This window comes from Thermobia domestica, chromosome 8, assembly GCF_964235325.1.
Source record: "Thermobia domestica chromosome 8, izTheDome1.hap1.1, whole genome shotgun sequence".
Classification (NCBI taxonomy): domain Eukaryota; kingdom Metazoa; phylum Arthropoda; class Insecta; order Zygentoma; family Lepismatidae; genus Thermobia; species Thermobia domestica.
The window spans coordinates 166,473,166-166,495,431 of NC_137461.1; the positions used below are offsets into that span (position 1 = coordinate 166,473,166).

At 38.1% G+C, this 22,266-nt stretch overlaps 1 protein-coding gene and 1 long non-coding RNA gene across 5 annotated transcripts in view; one reads left to right on the forward strand and one right to left on the reverse strand.

Annotated features, from left to right (window-relative positions):
• Positions 1 to 22,266, forward strand: part of LOC145693339 (uncharacterized) — a 570,535-nt gene that overhangs the window by 470,534 nt on the left and 77,735 nt on the right. The gene's annotated exons all lie outside the window — the stretch shown is intronic.
• Positions 1 to 22,266, reverse strand: part of Cap-D3 (Chromosome associated protein D3) — a 291,049-nt gene that overhangs the window by 165,539 nt on the left and 103,244 nt on the right. For all 4 annotated transcript variants that reach the window (XM_081769234.1, XM_081769236.1, XM_081769235.1 and 1 more), the window contains exons 9-10: positions 19,184 to 19,355; positions 14,801 to 14,991 (exon numbers count right to left, since the gene is read on the reverse strand). In XM_081769234.1, coding sequence (XP_081625360.1) covers positions 14,801 to 14,991; positions 19,184 to 19,355 — 363 coding nt within the window. The remainder of the gene's footprint in view (positions 1 to 14,800; positions 14,992 to 19,183; positions 19,356 to 22,266) is intronic.

Genomic DNA, 22,266 nt, shown 5'->3' on the forward strand with positions numbered 1-22,266 from the left:
GTTGATATTTCTGAACTGGTAACAGTTGGGTTCGACGGCACCGCTATTAACACAGGAAAAAGCACAGGTGTCACTGTCTGTCTTGACGAAAAATTAAGGGAAAACCTGCAACATTTTGTATGTATTTTTCAAACGACCACGCTCCCATTCTGACATCTAATATCTAGAAATATATGGAGAAATCGCGCGAGATTTTTTATAGACAAATCGGAGCTAGACTAATAAAGTGCGAAAATCCACGTGTTGCTTCGTTTGAGTCCATTCCTATTGCATGGATATGAGAGATGCAAAAGACTAAAGATCTGGGCACAGATCAAAAGCATTTGTTATTTGTGCACCGGTTTTACTGGACAATGCCTTCGAGTACTTCAAAACTGAAATCCAGGGCTGATTGCGCAATCTAGGTGGATCATAACTGTCCCCAATATTTTACGGCTGACCTCGAATCCTGATCCGAATCAGGAAAACCTCGAATCCTGACGAAGATCTGAGATATCTGGTGCAACACGTGATACGAGCTTATGCGCCGGTATGATCTGGCGCAAGGGAACGGCCAGGGTGCACAGATGAACCTAAAAATCTGTAACAGATTGTTCAACTCCTAAACTTTTCACCCTGGACTTAAAGAAGACACTGCACTCACAGACAAATTGACAGTATGATCATCTGGAGAATTTACTTGTACAGTCCGCAGCAAAAAACCTACAACATCAGCATGTAAGTTTATTGTAAACGACGAGGTCTTTTGCTCCAAAGTAAGTGTGCTGAGGAGGAGGCCGAGGTTTCTCCTGGAAGATTCGTGACACTTACACGTTATGTTGATTTTCTGCGCTGTTAAGCGTAGTTTCACAATAAACTTGCATGCTCATGTTGCAGGTTTTTTGCTGCGGACTGTACGATACCTGACGGAAACAAAGATACTAGAAAATTTGTATAGAAAAAAGTTAAAATGCTGCAATTTAAAGTAAAAAGCTCCAGAAAATGTGACAGTTCCAGTTTCAAAGATGAACTTTATGGCAACAGAGTACTATGATGCATCGACTGGATCTCAATCGATATCAGCGAGCCTCCAATCACGAAAACTGTATCATCAGAAGAAATTGAAGACAACATAAATAAAGGATATATGTTGGAAGAATCTTTAATCTCTTACCAAGTCACTCACAGGTTGCTGAAAGAACGGTTAAAATTGTGACAGAAGCTGTCTCGAAGGTATGTCGAAATGAAAGAAGAGATGCCTTCGTCAGAGCAAAGCTACAATCACGAAGAAAAAAAAAAAATCATCTCAAATAAAGACTTTGCAGCCTAAAATAGGTAACACATTCTGAACGTAACATTCAGTGGGCGGAAGAGTGGTCGAAATTCACCGTACAGCCACCACCGACGGCGAGCTCTGGGTTGTTTCGTGTTGCTTCCGAACAAAACAAGCTGAAAACTGAAATTCCAAAGCACATAGCACCAAAATTATACTTAATCACAGCTTATTTAGACATTTAACACAGTGAATATGAATATACACGTACATACAGCCCCCCCCCCTCCCCAAAACAAAAAAACAGTTTTTAAAAAATTAAAAATCAGCGTTTTAGTGAAACTTCAAAAATTATCAGCAAATTAAAGACTTGTCTTAAAAATCTCAATCCTTTTTGTGTGAACTTAAAGCCACCAATGGCAACTTTTCCGCACTGCCCATAATCGAAAAAAGAAAACTCGTCTCATCCTAATATATCTTATCCGTTATTCTCGACATGAACATCACACCGATAAATAGATATCGGCACTTGAAAATATGTTTCATTACATGTAAAACAAGGCATGAACTATTACTCTGCATTAATGGATAAGTCAAGTATGACACGCCCCAGTTTCATTTGTTTTTGGTGAATTCCAGAGAAATATGCTATATAGGAAACTTAACATACTTGTCTAAATTTTAGAAAGCAAACTGCTTCAAACAATCAAGGGTGTGAAAAGCTTTTTAAAAATCATAAATATCACTTGAATATGCTGAAAGTAATATCACTGTTTTACACATTACTTTTTTTTTTCACAAACAGGAATATCTGGAACAAATACAAAATGGCGGACACCTTCATGCCCGTTGTGTGTGGTTGCATAATCGCCAGGTACGGATGCTGACCAACAGTGACGTTCTGAGTATTAAGTATAGCGAATTTGTACTCAAATGCTCTAGAAAGACATCTGGAGTATCGGCAGAGCACAACAGATGAAGCAGGGTGATTCACATGTGTGGAAACACGTAACGAAAAATGCCCCAAAAAAATGCACTCATACTAAGTAAACGTGAGTTCAAAGCACCAGAAATATAAGGAATGGCATCAAGAACATGCAAGCTATTGCCAATTCACCAATAATATTCCCTCAATTCGATGCAATATGATCTGCACGGTTGCATACCAATAAGGATGCAACAACTGAGGCCAAGTTCAAATTGTGCAAGGGGACTCACTAAGAAACTGGGTAAACTAAAGGAATGTCACTAGTGGGATCGCATGATCGATATTGAAATGTGGCCAATGTGTGTATTGATATCAACATGTAGCTAATGGACAAATGTCTACATGACCCACTACTGCTGGAACTCCGTCTCACGTGCGAAAGCTAGGAAACTAACTTTGTACATTCTGCTATTACATCTGGTACACATTTTGGTAAAACGTAACTAGAACATGATTGTATCAATGTCTCTCTTTGTTTGGGACATTGTCCCACAGTCGACATATATGAAAAGAAATCTCTTAATCCATGGTTCAAATTCTGATAGAGTGTGAAAATGTGCACTGTGCCGATTTTTTTTATTTATTCTTTTTTAGAATGTGCACTGGACAAATTTACGGCTTTATTTTCCTATATTTTGAGTGGGTAATATTGTCCCAGAAGAAGTGGGGCGTGCTAACATGTTGTTACTTTCAAGTTGTATCAGAATTTGAACCATGTCTTTCAGAGAGTTATTTCCCGTATTTCGAGTGTGGGACAATATTCCAGACGAAGGGATCATGGTTTTCAATTGTGTTCTATTAACGTTGTACCAGAATGTGGCTTATGTGTACTAGAACATATTACAGTCATATTCTCCTGTTTCGAGAGTGGGACAGTGTTCCAGTAGAGGTGGGGCATGGATGCAATTGTGTTCTTTTTACGTTGTACTACAATACGAACCAAGTGTAATATCAGAATGTACAACGTTAGTTTCCCATTTTCCCCACGTGGGACGGTGTCCCAGGTGTAGTGGGACAAGTTAACATTTGTCCATTAGCTACATGTCCATATCAACACACACATTGGCCACATTTCAATATCGATCATGCGATCCCACTAGTGAGATTCATTTAGTTTACCCAGTTTCTTAGTGAGTCCCTTTGCACAATTTCAACTAGGCCTCAGTCGTTGCATCCTTATTGGTATGCAACCGTGCACATCATATTGCATCGGTTTGAGGGAATATTATTGGTGAATTGGCAATGGCTTGCATGTTCTTGACGCTAATCCTTATATTTCCGACGCTTTGAACTCACGTTTACTTAGTACGAGTGCATTTCTGGACATTTTTCGTTAACTGTTTCCACACATGTGAATCACCCTGCTTCATCTGTTGTGCCCTACCCGTACTCCAGATGTCTTTCTAGAGCATTTGAGTGCAAATTCGCTATACTTAATACTCAGAACGTCACTGTTGGTTAGCATCCGTACCTGACGATTATGCAACCACACACAACGGGCATGAAGGTGTCCGCCATTTTGTATTTGTTCCAGATATCGACTTAATACAAACGAATTATTGTTACCTGGTAGAAACCCCATCAATTCATATCCATTTAGACCAATTTCCATTTGGCAGATTATCCGGGACTCCTTGTGTTCCTTTGGGGAATCCCTTGCGCGTGCATGGTAGGATTGTGAAACATGCAAAATTCAATACAGCAGGTATGACCTCTTCAGTGAATTTTTTACCCGTCCTCTTTACGTTGGATAGTTTCCGAACTATTGGCGTCCGAAAGTCATTATCCCATGCTTTCGGCACCTTGTAGATCCGAAACTACGTCCGACAGCCGAAAGTTCAGGAGAACTTTTTTTCCTGTCTCAGTGGCAGTTGAATATAATCACTTAATGCGAAATGAAATGAAATATTTGAGTTCAACGTCTCACGAGATTATGACCATTAGGTTAGGGAAGACGATAATTAAAGCAAGTAAATGATAAAGGAAGAATCGTGGAATGAGAAAATGGAAGGAAACAAGAATACACCGAGAAAGCCCACAAGCACGATGTTGTCCACCATGAACTTACTTGGCTGGGAATCCAACCAGGGACCCCACGCACCAGAGGTAAGCTCTCTGCCATTGACCAATGCCTTTCGACCCTACACTGATTAATATAATAATGCGTGAGTGGAAACGCATTTAAGAACATCAACTATTTATCATCCGATTCGCGCGAAATTCGCAAGACAAAACCAATATAGGCCATGATGATCTTGGTTTGAAGTTTTTTTAAAAAAAAAGAAAGAAAGAAATATTTATGTTTTCCGTCCCACGTTTACGCCGGCTAGGCTAAAGGAGACAGTGATGATGAAAAATGCATGAAATGCTAGAATGAAAAAAGTGGGAAGAAACGGGAGAACTCCGAGAAAACCCACGCACACGGTGTTTGCCCACCATATAGTTCACTTGGTGCGAGCTGGGATCGAACCAAGGACCCCGTGCACTAGAGGTGAACGCTCTACCACTGAGCTACAGCGGCCCCTTGAAGGTTCGAGCAGACCAGCCAAAGTCAAAGACAGGATGATGGCAGCGTTCATAAAGATCATACTACTAGTCGTTTGATGTCTGCTGAACAACATAATGAGTATAGTTGTGGTAGTTGTATGTCCAATTTATTCGTTCTGGATCACAGTCTGTGTCTGCAATGTCCGAACGCCACAATGCCTATTGTGCAATCATTGACTTCAAACATGGTCTACTGTGAGACCGTGTGGTCATTCGGCATAATTTCTCCTTGCCTGGATCGTAACGTGTCAGTGATTATCGGTGGTGTGTGAGAAGAAAAGGTATCCAAAGCAGATGTGCTCCGCCGGTGCACCAGCGACACATCTGGGAGCGCTTCTGCAAAACAATTGTTCGATCTGTCTAAAGTGTCAAGAGGATTTCACTCAGTGCAGTCAATGTGTGTGCCACCGTTGCCCAGGTGAACGCACGAACATTAAACAATGGATTATTGGAGATAGGTCTAAATTTCCGCGTTCCTTGCAGAATTTCTCAGTGATATCGGAAGAAAGAAGAATGGAGAGCAGTGGTATTCAGCGATGAGGGTCGTCTCTATCTCGGAAAAGTGACAGCTGTGTGCATGACCGTATTTGTGCCATTGTAGAAGGCGTATACCGAGTATAGCACGATAGATTGCCCAAGTGGAATTCGGCCTCGCGAACTGGAATCTAAAGGAAAAGTCGAGATAAGATACGAAGACATAAATGACGACGCCATGACTGTACAATGCATGAATCATGCTGTCTTGAACGAACACCAGAGGCGAGAGTGAAGTGTGGCTTATTGCCTCGACAGTTGAATACCAGCTGTGGGTCGTGCATGGCAACTGAGAACACACGTTGGATTTTCCCACTCACTTACTTGTCTATGAACACGTACGCGGTTGTCAATGTGACCAAAGCAAAATTTACACTTACCGCTGAATATCACCGCGCTACATTCGTCTCTCCAGGCATCAACGAACACGTTCTCGGTGGTAAAGAAGTAAAACGAGGAGAGAGGAACGCAGGAACATTGACATATCTCCAATAATATAAAGTTTACTGTTCGTACACTCTTATGGGAAACCATGTGATTATAACTGCACATGCATTCATCATTCTGTCGATTAGGGCAGCACGAAGGATTCTTCTATCTTAGCTCTCTTCGATTAGTGGCGGGAGCTCATTTGTTACAGAAACTCCCTTCCTAGCATATGGTATACTACCGATGCACGTCTGACATGATGTGATCCAAGCGAGTAACAACTCTACGGAACAACTACTCGGCCTCACGCAGACCCACTTATGGTAAGTCGAAATGATTTAGTTGTACGATGGGAGTTTGCTAAGTCGTCCTTGGATTGCAGGTAACGATAAAACGGATTCGCACCGCCGTGATGTCCGATGAATTTAAAAATATTATTTATATTAAGATTAAGAAATATTGTCAATTGTTTTGAAGTAGGTGGAGAAAGTAATTATTTTCTGTTTGGTGCTGCGCAAAAGAATTCAACAGCGTCTAGTTACAAACAGGCGCTTATGTTAGACCATTTTTATTTTTAAATATTCGTTATTACCACTTCTGAGATACAGAGTGATATTGGTCGTGAGAATTATCTTTGCACTGTGCCAAGCCTGTCACCCTCAGAAATTATGTGGTCTGTTCTGATTCTGATGTTATGCCATTAAAATATTCGAGAGTTGTTTAATATTTTCGAAACTATCTGAAAACTACTGTCAACAGAAATCGAAAATCTGAGCCAAATGATAGTTAATATCGACATTATCATAGCACATTTATTCACTATTTCTCATATTGATACCTCAACTAACTTTTGCCAGTTTATCACTGTCAAGAGTAAAACAGCACTAAGTAAAATTAGTTGAGAGTTGAAGATGAAAATTCGTACCCATAATTCGGGTTTCAGTTCAAATAACACAACGTTTTATATCCACGCAAAACTCATCTGCATATATTACAAAGAACGAAAACAGACAAAAATAAAAGTACCACCACCACTAATTAATCCAATGTGTAAAATGCAAATCAGTACTGTTATCCAGAGATCGTTCAAACGACCTATAGTTATCGAAGAAGTATTCGTATGATGCCTGAAATCGGAGTTACTAGAGAAGGATAATAATATGCCTTCTGTGTTTCTAATATATATAAATATGTACAGGGTATCTATTCATTTATGATAGTAGCAACATTCTAGGTATTTTGTAATATCACCGGATGAGCAGTGTTGCCAACCCAATATAAAGCTATATTTTTTTCAAATGGCACTATGTCAGATTATTACATATTTCAAATCAACATGTCAAACGAAAACTTAGAATTCCACATTTATTATTCAGTGCTACAAACTAGGGACGTCATAGTATCACAAATATCCAAACTTTGGAAGCCTCTATCTCACATACAGTACAACGGGGATGGACAGAATAATACACATCGAAATTACCTTAGCGTTGGATACCATGATTATGGCATGACTTGTTTCGAACGAATAGGCACTAAGTTGCAAGGGCTTGAAAATTTGATATTTTTGAAAGGTTTTATTTCGAAAACATGCTTAGATAAGTATCATATCTAGTTGCTTGTGTGGTTTGCAATTGACAAACAAATCATTTTGCCCTTTACAGATATAGAAGTACCATAAACTGCAAATTTGTTTGACAACTGCAAACCATACAGGTAACTAGATATGATACTTATCTAAGCATGTTTTCGAAATAAAACCTTTCGAAAAACATTCAAATTTTCAAGCCCTTGTAACTTAGTTCCTATTCGTTCGAAACAAATCATACCATGATCATAGTTTTCAACACTATGGTACTTTCGATGTGCATAGTGATGGGTAAATTCCCGGGAATATAATTTTCGGGAATATTCCCGGGAAATTCCCCAAAATGGGAATTTTCCGGGAATTTATGTACAACCACAAAGAAAATTGCATTCTATTACTATATTATAATTTCAAAGATAAATTTGTTTTTATATCACAGTATGTTATTACTGTTGTCCCCAGAGGAGTCTTTAAAATATATATTCTGAACGATGTTACGTTATTTTATTAATATTCTATTATATTTAGAGAGTACGCATAAATGGATATTTATTAACAATATGTCCTATGAAAGTAAATATGCTTCAAAAATGGTAAAGTAAGTCCACATACTTTTAAACCGCTAAACAGTTTAAATTTACATGTAAGTGGCTTTTCTAAACTTGACTCTACTACTGATATTATAAACATATTAAATTTTTAAATGTTATAAACAATTTTGTCAACATTTGCGCATAAATATGTATGTTCACAATATTTGCAAGATACTTTCTTATCTTTATAATTTTGCATGTAACATTGCCACACACAACCTTTCTTCCTGCCCATTTTTCGAAATTTCATGCGTTAATTCACATGTAAGAGAAGTCCAAATACCTCTTCAGAAATTCGAGTCAAAGAAAGGAGACAGACCGATGTCTATTAGTAACGGTGGTTCAGGGTTTATTAATAGTACTTCATCTCTATTTCTACGTAATTCTACATTACTTTACAAAATGGTTCCTTTTCATCATTTGTAAATTAGTACTTTGCTAATTTTGTCTATTGTTTAGGATTGGGAGGGAAAGAAGCTTTTGCACCTACGTTTTTGCGATATTCTATTCCGATGTGGTTGTTTTATGGTTTCATACGTTAAATTACGTTACCAACATTAAATTCTGCCAGCATTACAGAGCAAGCGTTAACGAGTAAACGCGGGTTAGAGCCTCGCATGGCACGTTGTTTTCTATCTTCGTTACCAACAATTCACTTCCTTTTCTCATATAAATTACTTCCACTTGCCTTTACGGTTTGTACCCTACTGCCCTTAAAAAAGAAAAAGTGCTCGATACTTTCTTGACTGCTTGAACACCACTACCAACTCATTTCTTCCGTAAATCATCCTACTTTTTGCTACTTTTGGCTCCACAATACTAAACAATTACCTTACTTTTTAGTGCAAATGGAAATGGAACTTCAAAAATCATATTATTAGTTATATAAAGTACAGTCAAAGAATTTTAAAATTTTTAACCACCAAATTCTTTAAAACCTAGAAGTAAATCATAATATATTAATATAAAGTAATTAGTCATATGGTTCTTATAATTTGGAAGATAAAGTAAACAAATGGAAATAAATTCCTTCCCGGGAATTTATAAACCAGGAAAAAAACGGGAATATTCCCATTTTGTAAATTCCTTCCCACCGGGAATATTCCCACTACCCATCACTAGATGTGCATTATCTTGTCCATCTCCGTTGTGCTGTATGTGAGATAGAGGCTTCCAAACTTTGGATGTTTGTGATACTATAACATTTTTAGTTTGCAACACTGAATAATAACTAGTAATTTAAGTTTTTGTTTGACATGTTGATTTGAAATACGTAATAATCTGACGTAGTGCCATTTGAAAAAAAAAAAACTTTATATTAGGTTAGCAATACTGTTCATCCGATGATGTTACAAAATGTCAAGTACGTTATCCCCTTTCCTATAGTTTCTTGGTAGAAATTTTCGCTTGTTTGCCTTTTACGATTTCTGAGATATTTACTAATATCATTATACATGGACCACTCCGTATATGTAAGATTGTAATTTGGTTTTCAGCTGGTCCTTTTCCAAAATGTAGAAAATAATTTGTTTTTATGTCAAACATCATCATCCTTATCTCTGTATTACTGTTTGATTTACATATAACTTGAATTTCAATAATGTCAAGAAAAACTGCGATAATTTTGGGAAAAGGGGAAAATGTGAAGAATTGTCCATAAAGTGGATAGGATAGCGCAAGACTGATTGTCAAAGTTAACGCTGCATTCAGCAACCGGTACGTGTTGATACTTGCAGTACAGTAGAACTCTGACTACCTAATAATGCCACTGTCAACTCGAAAACAGACTTTTTTGTATGTCGAAGTATAATAACACGTTCGTGCTACTTCAGTACACGTCCCTGTCATAACCCGCTTTCAGCAACGCCAACTATCGTGTGAATTTAAGATCTATTGCTGTAATAAAACATTATTTTCATTCCACTCCGCGGATGGGGGTATGAGTGTTTGGCAAAAATGTTCCCAATGAGGAGCTGAATCTCTTGCGAAATTATGTTAACAGTGCTTGTCGGTGGTGACGAGTGTGGCGTGTTGGGCATGTTTAAATTGAAAGAATTATGCACCCTGGTAGTTGTAGACGAACTCATGACTTGTACGGTATCAAGATCCGCCAGATAAGTATATCCAAAAAATATTGCACTTTCATCCCCACGGTAAGGTATCTTCTATCTGGTCATGAAGCACGTCCTATGCAGGAATGATTCAAGATGCACGGTGCGGACTTAAAAAACATTTTCCATAACCCCCCAGAATCCAAGAAACTAAACTTCATTAAATCCCTGTGGGATGGCATGGAACGGCATATCGTCTCTTAAGACATTTCTCACCTCCACCTTAGCATTGAAAGAAGCATTATATGCAGCTCAATTGGCTATATCAGTGGATTACTATCGAGATTTATTACATCTCTGCCACATCAGACCATAGCTGTAGGAAGGAAAAAGCATGGTCTATATGTCATCTGTCAAGTGGTCATAATTTAGTAATCGGTGGCTATATAAGGTATGTTCCATTTTGCTTCCGCGTTTCAAAAAGCCTCTTCTTCTTCTTCTTCTTCTTCTTCTTCTTATTATTATTATTATTATTATTATTATTATTATTATTATTATTATTATTATTATTTCCAGAGCAGAAAGAAAAGGCCCTCATGAAGAATTACTGCGGAACATATACAGAATGCGGCATGAAAACACAAAGTTTTCAAATAATAAATCAGTTTGTGTTCGAGTGAGAAAACTTTTGACTTATACAAAAATAAAAGTATCACAATGTATTTTTACAGGAAGCAATCACAGAGCGAATCATAACCTATGTATTTCCGTATTTCTTCTATACGCACATCCAGCCCTGTCCTGTAAATTTTACGTCCTCCCAACATTTCTTTCCCCATGTTTCCAAGTGTATCCACAAACCAGGGAAAACCATTTGGTTTCTTTTCCATCATAGATGATTCTCTGAATGGTTTAATCCATATATGAGTCGTGTTACAATTAAAAATATTCACATGACACACCGCATTAAACTACTTGTGATCAACAGCAAATACAGATTCCCTTTTGAAGTAATTTTCTGTGTTAAACACGAATCCAGAGGGCAATGGGCTACTTACATACAAGTTATCTGTTTTAAATGAGAATCGGTCGTAGATACATCATCCTGCACTATGGCATTTCCCGCACTTTCCACGTGGTGGTAAAGTTGGTTACTGTGGCAATGTTTAATCGAGTCCCAAATATGTCCAACGGGGTAAAGCACTGAAACCCATATGAATTTCAACGCACCCCTTGTGAAGGGCGTGATGGGTAATACGTAAGGGCACGAGTTTTTCGCACTAAGAATTTGAAAATTTCGAGTTTCGTTTTTCATATTTCGCGTTTTGTCGCATTTTCCAAATAAAGTTTCGCATCTTATAGCTTTTGTGGAAAAGAATTCCCTGAGATTTTTACAATTGTTCCTTTTATTCATAGATCACTATACGAATAAACCATTAATTACCTAAAAACAAAATACACTGAATATTTCCTTTGACAATGTCAATTTCATTTACAGAAAATTCTATTTTTCAAATCAAACTGAGAAAAATCAGTAACTAACTTACTCTGGGTAGGAAAGTTTTGCTGTCTTCTGAAAACACATAGGTACAAGTTACATTTAAGCATTAAACATAAGCATATTACATGTTTCCACATTTTCCTCTTTCACTGTTGTACGTTTTTTCACTTATCATCAGTCCATACTTGGAAAAAATCTCTCACAACTGGCATTGCTCGTTGGAAGCCACACATATGTAAGTGCATTTACAACAAACTTCAAACAATCATCACATAGCTAACGGGAAACATGTTCCCTATAGTCGTGTCCTAATCACTTAAAGTGCACAGTTCATGCCATGTTCTACCGTTCTGTCAGCGGAAAATTAGCGTTTATAAAGTAATGAAAACGCATTTTTAAAATTTCGCGTTATATCGCGTATTGGTAGAAATTTCGCGCAAAACTGCCAATTTTGCGTTTTATCGCGCAACGGAACCCAATGAAAGTACACACAGAATATCACAAAACGTCAAGAAACTAAAAATTCTGACGCATTTCGTTTTATCGCGCATTGCGGAAAACTCGTGCCTCTAGTAATACGTATAGAATCTGATATACTTTTCTTAGAAGAGTGTATCTATCTGATGATGCAAGATCAGCAACAGAAAGGATTAGATGAATCTAGATGACGCTGCATTGATCAATGTTGCTTGTATAAATAAACTGCGAACTATCATTTTAGGCTACGAATCCGCAGGAAACAATTCTGTGGAATGTTATCGTATACACTGTGGAGGTGTCGCTTACCTGCCAACGCTGCAACCTGTAAACAATTATAATTAGCACTAAGGCAGAACAGTCTCTCATATTACTGCACAATTCATGCATGCATCCAACTATCTTTTCAACACCTTGGACTAAGTTGTGTGTATACACATTTCAAAAATGGCTGGAGGATTCTCCCCATAATAAAAAAAGAATTTCAAACAACAATTTTTAAAAGATATTTAGAAAAATGCCGTTAAAGCGACAACGCAGCAAAACACATATTTGATTATACATGTTTCCTCATAGCTAGGTTACAACACAGCAGGGTTTATCAAGCCTCGCGTAATTATGAAAAAATGTTAATATAAAGGAGAATACTTCGACCTGAATCACAGAATCCATAACACACACAAAAAATGAAGATCCAATCTCACGTTACCACATCATTCAAATTATACTTTGTCACATGACATTAATACAACTGTAGGTATATAGAAAACAAACAACAATACAGTGTGTGTGTGTGATGCAGCTGTTTTAATACAAACTAAGAAATTCTTTGCTACATCTTGAACCGAGGACAGTTAGGCAGAAACAGGGTCATTACTGAATGATTATTTCCTCCGAAATACAGAAAGCGTAGAATAAATTTAAACATTGGCAACTCTGCCTCTGGACATCGATAATTGCAGATCAATTCGACGCGATCTATGGAATAAATATTGATTTGCATTTTAGGATTGTTTACACGTGGGACCAACAGATAATATTCTTTACTTTTATTTTCGTTCTTCTTTTCCGGTTCCTTATAATACTTAAGGTAAGTAGTCGCGCCATCTTACTTTCTTTCTCTATTTCAACTTTACGTTGTTCACCCAATCAACATACAGATGGTGATCAGAAAAATGGAAACACCTGTAGTTGGCAACACGTCAGATGTATGGGCTGGCAGTGGTGTCGTGGCGCCCGCTGGTGGTGGTGTGTTAAGTCGGTCTCCATACTACGTCAGGCGCAGAGGAACAGCAGTGTCCAGTGACTGCAGCAGACGGAGGTAGTGTAAAATGGGAGACCTCTCAGATTTTCAAAGAGGGCAAATTGTTGGTGCGCGGTTATGTGGAGTGAGTGTGACGGCAGTGGCTACTGTGTTAGGTGTGTCGCGTGAGACAGTGTCGAAGGTGATGACGGCCTACACAACACACGGGAAAACCACATCGGGGAAGCGGAACAGTGGGCGGAAGAAAATCATGAGTGACAGGTCACGCCGGGTATTAAAGCGCATTGTCACGCAGAACCGTCGTGCCACTGCGGAGCAAGTGACGGAGGAACTCAATCAGCACCTCCCCCACCCTGTTTCGACAATCAGTCCGCCGCGAATTACATGACATGAACTTACGGGGTCGTGTTGCACGGGCCAAACCGCTCATCAGGGACCATAACGCTTTCGCACGGCGCAAATGGTGCCGTGACCATGCAACTTGGACCGTTGAGGACTGGAAACGTGTGATATGGTCGGATGAGTCACCCTTCACCCTATTCCCAACCACGGGCCGTGTTTATGTGTGGAGAACGCCCAAAAAAGCTTATGATCTGCAGTGTCTCCGCCCAACTGTGAAACATGGCGGCGGCTCGGTGATGCTGTGGGCCGCCATATCATGGTTTTCATTGGGTCCTGTGGTCACACTTAGCGGACGAATCACTGCCAACGATTATGTCGCAATTTTAGGAGACCACTTGCATCCTATGGTCCGGATGTTGTTCCCGGACAATGACGCCATCTTCCAGGATGATAATGCACCCATTCACACAGCTGGCGTTGTTGCAGCGTGATTTGAGGAACATCGGGATGAAGTTCAACACCTTCCCTGGCCCGCCCAATCCCCAGATCTCAACATAATTGAACATCTGTGGTCCGTCTTGGAAACACGACTCCGACGACGATTTCCACCTCCATCCTCTCTCACTGAACTGGCCGATGCCCTGCACGAGGAATGGTGTAAAATTCCACTTGCTACCATTCACGACCTCTATGCCTCCATCCCACGTCGCATCAAGGCTGTTCTGAAGGCGAAAGGTGGCCCGACACCATATTAATCTGGTAAGTTGCAATTTCGTTCAGGTGTTTCCATTTTTCTGATCACCATCTGTATATCACTTTAATTGAAATCCTTTCTTTGGAATATGTTTGCTTTCTGATATTTTTCCTTGTTCTACTGATCAATTTAAAACTTCTATCTTTCAATGTTTACTACATCCTAAACACCACCTCATACTTGCAATAATTTACAGGACAGTGCAAGACGGAACTGGGAGACTTGTTACCTTTACAATTAACCACAACCTTTGATAGGTAGTAAAGTTTGCAACGATTGATAATATAAAAACGAAAAAAAGGAAAGAAAATGGAAGGGTAAAAAAGAACTTTAAAGAATAATAATAACTAAAAAAAAAAAAAATCTATATACAGGAAATTTACATTAACGTCTCTAAATTTGTGTTTATCTCCAGATCTATTTAAATTATGCATTTTTCTGCTAGCGTCTTTGGGGTCTCCCATGCAAGTACGTACTTACCTGAGAGATAATAGTCTTCTTAGCTGTTGATATGATAACGTTAGCCATTTCTTCTTGCTCTGTCGCTTCATCCTCAGTACGAGAGCGAAGAGACGCCAAACGAATTTCTTCACTCGATAGTACAGCTAGTGCATCTTGAAGCACGGACTTTCCAGAGCCTGTTAAAGTTACTGTATCTTCAACCACTCCACCTGTAATGTTAAACACATGTATTATTATTATTATTAATAATAATAATAATAATAATATAAAAAATACAAAATGTAGTGTTTCTCTCCACATCAGACTGGTTTTGAAACTAATATTTATAATTAAACCTATAATTTGTAACACTGGCAGTAAAGATATAAATAATACCCTAGATACTGCAATTAACTCCTTTAATGGAAACACGTCTTTAGACGCCCTCCGAAGACGACGCTAAATCGGGGAGAACATACAGATGCCCATAATAAAAAGACTTGTCCGTCCTCGAAAATAGTGTTTTGGATCTATGCTTGGTATACCTCTGCCACCTCCCAGATATTCATATAGTACATCATTTATTGCCCAACCGATAACGGAAAAACGAAAAGAGGTAGTAAAGCGAAACTTCATACGAAGCAACTATAAGGAGAGGGACATCTTTGCATATATTAAACAGAAACATCGAACAGTGCTGCCAACCCAATATAATGCTTTTTTTTTTAATGGCACTACGTCAGATTATTACATATTTCAAATCAACATGTCAAATGAAAACTTAAAATACCACATTTATTATGCAATGTTGCGAACTAAGGATATTATAGTATCACAAACATCCAAATTCTGGAAGTCTCTATCACAGATACGGGTAAATCCATGTCAAGTGGTACAGAAGAAGAATAAATAGCTGCTTGACGATTTTTAAAAGATCTGATGTTTGATGTGCAGTGACCTTACCATGTCGCTAGTTCAAAACAACCATTATTTTAATTTTAGTGTCTTTAAATTTCGAGTGGCAGCCATGTTGTTTTCAAAGATGAGCCATTTGATGCTGTTGTAAAGGGTTACCGAATCTGAAGTATCTCAGATCCTAGTTGTTCTAGCGATGTGGAACAAAAACCAAACTCGTCAACAAATTGTAAGCTACAAGACTATATATTAGCCATTATCGTAGATGAAATACAGCAGAGTGAAAAGTAGGTTTGAAAAAGTAGGTTACTGACGTTAGAAGTTCCGAATTCAGCAGACGATTTTTGCAAGAAGGCAAATGATCAGGAAAGTGAGCTTTTAGAATAAAGAGGTCTAATAGAGAAGTGCTCATTCACCAAGTTTCAACCCTTAGATGTGTCCCCTCCTTTGTTTATAGAAATTATGAAAAATTCAGAAAAGTGAAAAAAGTGCGTACTTCACAGAGGTATATATATATACACAGGGTGTTCCAGAGCGACCCAGACACTACCTTTTTCTCGAGAACGATACATGCTATCAAGTTGAAATAAAAAATTGCATCACAAATGTGGGTCCAAAGAATCCGCAGAAATTATTTACAAAATCTCGAAAGTACCCTTCGTGGTGTAATGGGAGTCACGTGCCACGTTCTTGCGATTTTCAAATGGGAACGGTATGTTTCGAATGCACATTCGAAAAGTTGGGGGAAAAAATAAGATTGCCTTACGAAACATTTGTCCGTACTACCTACCGTTTTCCGTATACCAATTGTTTTTTTACAAAAATGAAGGTGTGCAAAATAGAGTATACGGAGTTTACTAATAATGATAATGTAGCACCGTCACAGTTTCCGTAAGTGCAAGAAACACGCTTTCCAATGATATGCCACATGATGACTCAGGTCTAAAAAAAAGAAAAAAAAATCTGCGTGACCCAAAAAGGGGGTCCAAAGCAAGGTCAGAACTCGAAAATTTCAAATGGAAAGGGAGGTCGAGTAATACCTCGTTGCAAGCACGATTTTGGAATCCACTAACCACTTTTAACATGGCAACCATAACAATATCGAAACCCTGAATTTCTGGTTCGTCATGAAGGAATAAAACGTACTACTGAAGTTGCCCACTTGACCAAGAAAATGGCGGGCACGAAATAGTACCACAAAGAAGCAAGTTTCATTTGACTGCCCGTAAGCTTTTCACATTGCCCGGTTCAACGCAAGTTACACCCGCCACAAAAACTCTTCGGACCTCACATGAGAGCTACCGTAGTAAGAGATCCACCAGTTTGTATCTTGTATCTAGTGTTGTTTTAATTCGAACACATATTGTATTTGCATGAATATATCTGGCAACAGTGTTTTACTGCTGATAGGCGACCTTCTTTCATTTTTTATTGTTGGTTGACACATGAAGGATGACTTTCTGCTATAGTGTGTTATAAATAGGGTTGTTTTTGTATAGTGTACATTGTGTTTGTTAATTTAGTACTGTATTTGTGTTGGGCATTTGTGATATGACAGGAAAGTACTGTAACAGTGCGGAAAAAGCCAGCATCATTGCTTGGCGAAGTGAAAACGTCCCCATGAAGATATGTAAACGTACAGGTCGTGCAAAATCAACCATAATGAAGTTTCTGGCAGCCGCCAAAGGACTGCCTCCGACTGTGGTTCCAAAGAACAAATTCTTTAGTGGAAGGAAAAAATCGAAATTTACAGACACTCTCTTAATGAGAGAAGTAAAGAAGAACCCTCGACTGACAGCGACAGAACTTAAAAAATGCACCCGAGTCTATTGGAAAACGTTAGTGTTCGTACAATTCAGCACCGTTTGCAAAAAGACCTGGATTTGCAGTGTCGTACTGCTGCTAAGAAACTTCTACTCACCGACCGTATGAAGAAACAACGTCTTGCTTTCGCAAAGAAATATGCACACTGGATACCAGCACAGTGGAAGAGTCATATTTTCCCACGAAAGCACATTCCAACTGTTCCGAATGGGAGCGATTAATGTTCGACGTCCATCATCTTCAGGTCGATACGACCCAAAGTATACGGTTCCGACCGTTAGGAACTCCCAGTCTGTAATGGTTTTGAGAGTATTTTTTAGGTAAAAAAGGTAGAGGTGGTTTATATTTCTTGCAAAAAAAAAAAAAAAAAAAAAAAAATGTGAGGATGAACGCTGATCCGTATATAAATGTTCTTCAGCGTCATTTAGTGGATATGCTCAATATTCACGACTGTGGTTTTTTCATGCATGATAACGCTTCTTGTTTCAAGGCTAAAAAGACAGCGAATTTTCTTGCATGATAACAGATTAAGATGTTAGAATGGCCTAGGAATAGCTCCGATCTAAATACAATTGAAAATAATTGGCATCGTGTGAAGGTATTCTTGAAACAGAAGCTTCACAACCTACAGACCCTCCAAACAGAATTGAAGAAAACGTGGTGTATTAACATGGACTTAAATTATTTCCGAAGTCTTAATGATACCATGCACAAGCATATTCAAATGGCTCTTAAAACTAAAAGCAACATGACTCCGTACTAATGTAAGTATTTTATGTTGTATGTGATATATTCATAATAGCTTTGCACATGAATTTTGTGTTTTTGGTATGAGGTCCGAAGTGTTTTTGCGGCGGATGTATGTCGCACAGGTGGACGTGTGCCTAGCTCTTCTGCCATTTCTAGTGTGCTTCCACTGATATCCTACTAGTTCCATCAGTATCGATTAATTTTTCTGATGCATTTTGAAATCTATTGGCCAGAATTTGGACAACTATTTTTCTCGTGTTTCTCTCAAAGCTTAAAATATTGCTTTGTGTAGTTAGTAACATTATTTTTGACATCGGTGATAACGTCTGCGGATAGCCGGTATAGTACAAAAATGAAATGAAATTTTTGAGTTTTACGTCCCACGCTTATGCCGGTTAGGCTAAAGGAGACGGTGATGATGAGTAATGAATGAAATGGTGGAATGAAGAAAGTGGGAGGAAACGGGAGAACCCCGAGAAAACCCACGCACACGGTGTTTGTCCACCACAAAGTTCACTTGGCGGGAGCAGGGTTTAAACCCAGGACCCCATGCACCAGAGGTGAACGCTCTACCACTGAGCCACCGCGGCCCCTGGTATAGTACATGTCACCAAAGTTCCTCATTGATTGCTTCCGAAGGTTTGAAAGTATCTAGATTTATCTAGAACTGTTATCGTCACCTGAATTCGTAATCCACAATTTCTGTTTTACTGTACCTTCGTTAATTAGGCCAGTAGCATTTACAACTTTGCCCAATACCACACATTCAAAAGATTTACTAAACTCAATTTTCACTTTTCAAACAAGTTTATTACACTTCTGAAACATTTCTTGACAGTGGAATGTTTTGAAACTGTTACCTGAAATATCCTTAAACAATATTAAGCCGTATGAAAAACACAATAGTGTAATGAAGTGCTTGGAAGCTCTTACCTAAAATATCCTTGCACAACTTGTAGGTCGTATGAAAACGCTGCTCATCGTTCATATGTTCTAGCATAAAGCGATAAAGGCACATTCTATCCTTTTTCTTATTACTGCCTTCAAGTGAAAACAGCACTTTTTCCCGCGTGGTCTGTTTAAATTTGTTATATGTCTTGTGACCCTAGAAATAAAATTGATCATATAATATTCAAAAATTAATACAAACTTTAATAAACATTTTTCACGTTTTTTTTTTTAAAAAGTATATGGTGACTGATTTTAATCTGTTGGTAAATATTAATGACATCAACAAAAAAAAAAGTTCGTTTACTTATTCTTGTTTATTGCAGAGACTATTCAATTTAACTAAATTTACTTTTGAATGTAATCAGAAAATAAAAGGAACTTTCATATTAAATGACATTTAACTATTAGTAAATATAAACTCCTTAAAATTTGAACTCCCAGTAAAGAAAATATCGTTTTTTGTCTTTGACCAGACGTTATAAAAGATAATTTGGGAAGCAACTGTTTCTTTTACAAGTGGAATCTCATCAAAGGTTGACTAAACTTACAATGATAGTACACGACAGTAAAGCTATTTTTCTATGTTCTGAAACATAAAAACTATTTTTATCCAACAACTGTAGGTTTCAAAAAATGACCCACCCTTTCGTATTTTCATTTGCAACATACAGTGACTCACATTAATATTCGGACACTTGCATTTTGTTAAAAGCAGGAAGGATTATGAAATAAATGAGAGCCTTGTGAGTGAAAAAATTAGATATTTAGATATTCATATACTTACAGAAAGAAAAGAAGTACAAATACGGTGTCTTGAACGAAAAAAGCAGGAAAAAACTTACAGATACTGATGACACTGTGTATTTACAACGTTACTTTAATATTCGGACACTTAGTACATAGATGTTTTGTGTGTGTTGTTTCTTGCTCACAAACGCTTCACTAGTACTTAGTGGGAAACCCACGACGTTTCATGACTTCCTGTAAACGGTTGGACATGCTTCCAACAAGTTTGTTGGTAGAATGGGGCGATATGTCATCCCGTGCTGCGCGGATAGCCCTTTTCAAATCGTCTCGAGACGTTACTTGTACCCGTTTGACCTTATGCTGTAGCTCATCACAGATATGCTCTCTAGGGTTAAGGTCGATACTGCGGTGGTGTTTCAAGCACTTTCGGACAATTATACAGCAACCATTCGCGCACCAAATGCGCTTTATGCTTCGGGTCATTATCCTGGTAAAATTTAAACATCCACATATTTCTTAATTTTTCAGCACTTTGGTGGAGATTTTGCCGGATTCAAATACACCTCCTTTTGCATAATCCCTCCAACAAACACCAGTTCTCACACTCCCGATGCAAAAATACACCCCCATATCATCACACTTCCTCCTCCATGCTTTACGGTAGGTTGAAGATTTGCAGGATCTAACTCTGTATTTGGCTTCTGACACACAATTACCTTGCTATCGGACTCATGGAGATTGAATTTTGATTCATCCGTGAATAACACGCCATTCCATCAAGTTTCGGACTTCTCAATATGAACTTTAGCGAACTTAACTCTTTTATCTTTATTAATTTTACTAATAAAGGCTTTTTTCTAGCTATTTTCCCATTAAACCCTTCACTTCATAACACTCGCCGCACAGTTTCAGAATGCACCGTCTTCTCTGTGTCTTCATACAGCTCTACTGTTCATTTCGGCGCAATTATTCTGGAATTTGTCTTCACTTTCTGAATCAATTTGCTTTTCTCTCCATCCTTCAGTTTCACGGGTCGACCCTTTTGAGGCACTGACTCGATTCAATAATCTCTATTAAATCTTTGTACAATGTCAAAACGGTCCTTTTGCAAATATTGAGTAGATCTGCAATTTCCCTGTACGATAGACCTTTCGCATAGTGAAAAATTACTAACTGCCGTTGCTTAAACGTTGTATTTGGACCCTTCCGACCCATTTTCCTTTTATGCTTTCTCTTGGTCAAACTAACCACTCGTAAACTAAGCAGCTACACACGTCCTGTCTCGGGACAACTTAAACTGCAACTGGAACTCTTCCGCTGTGTCGCTTACTATTGATAAACAAACGTGAAAACAACTGACCGAATATTAAAGTGGCGTCCAAAATACGATATATTGCAATTGCGTGCTCATAAAGTGACTTAATTTGCATAATTTAATTAACTGACAGCATATTTGCTCGACCAAACCATTGCCTTTTTGCTTGCTTTCCGTTGGTTTCCCATTTATTACTTTTTCATGTACAGCAAACAAATTATGTGTAATATCTATGGTGTCCGAATATTAATGTGAGTCACTGTACTTCTAGTTGTCAACAGACGTATCCTCAGAGAAGTTGCCATGTAATGTTCTCAATGTATGAGAATAAGATATTCGTTTTCATTGCAATCAACTCGTAGACACGTAGTTGTTTGTAACCCTGATAGTCAGTTATAGTGATAGATATTACATGGTTGAGTTGTATCAAGCCCATCTTTCATCTTAATCATTGACTTCAAGTTAATCTGGTCTTCCCATTGGTCATGCAAGAGTTTTGTTTTGAACTTTAATGACGAGTTTTGAAATAAAAATGAAGTAAATAATGCAGACTGGAGTTTTTATATTATTATTATTATTATTATTATTATTATTATTATTATTATTATTATTTTGAAAAAGGAATTATATTGTGGTGTTTGGTATCTAAAAAAATAGTAAGTTACAGTTTACGATCCCGTAGGTTTTTCTGAGTCTTACGGCCGCTTCACATTTAACGACTGTAAGTAAAAATAAGAAAGGTAATAGTGATAATTATTTCTGATAAATGATGAAGTTTTCTACTATTAGATGTAAGGCAATTAAAAGGGTGAAAAAGCTAAGACAGCAGCTTTGTCTTTAAGGACCGCATTATGTCTTTATGCTTCAAAGTGAGAAAAATAAAAAGTATTGAGCGAAATGGATCAAATTATAGTGTGGTCTGTGATGGTATCGACCACCGGAGCTCGTCAGGATCTCGGCAATTCAGACCTTCCTGGCCGACAAGTGATCGACATGCGAAGTG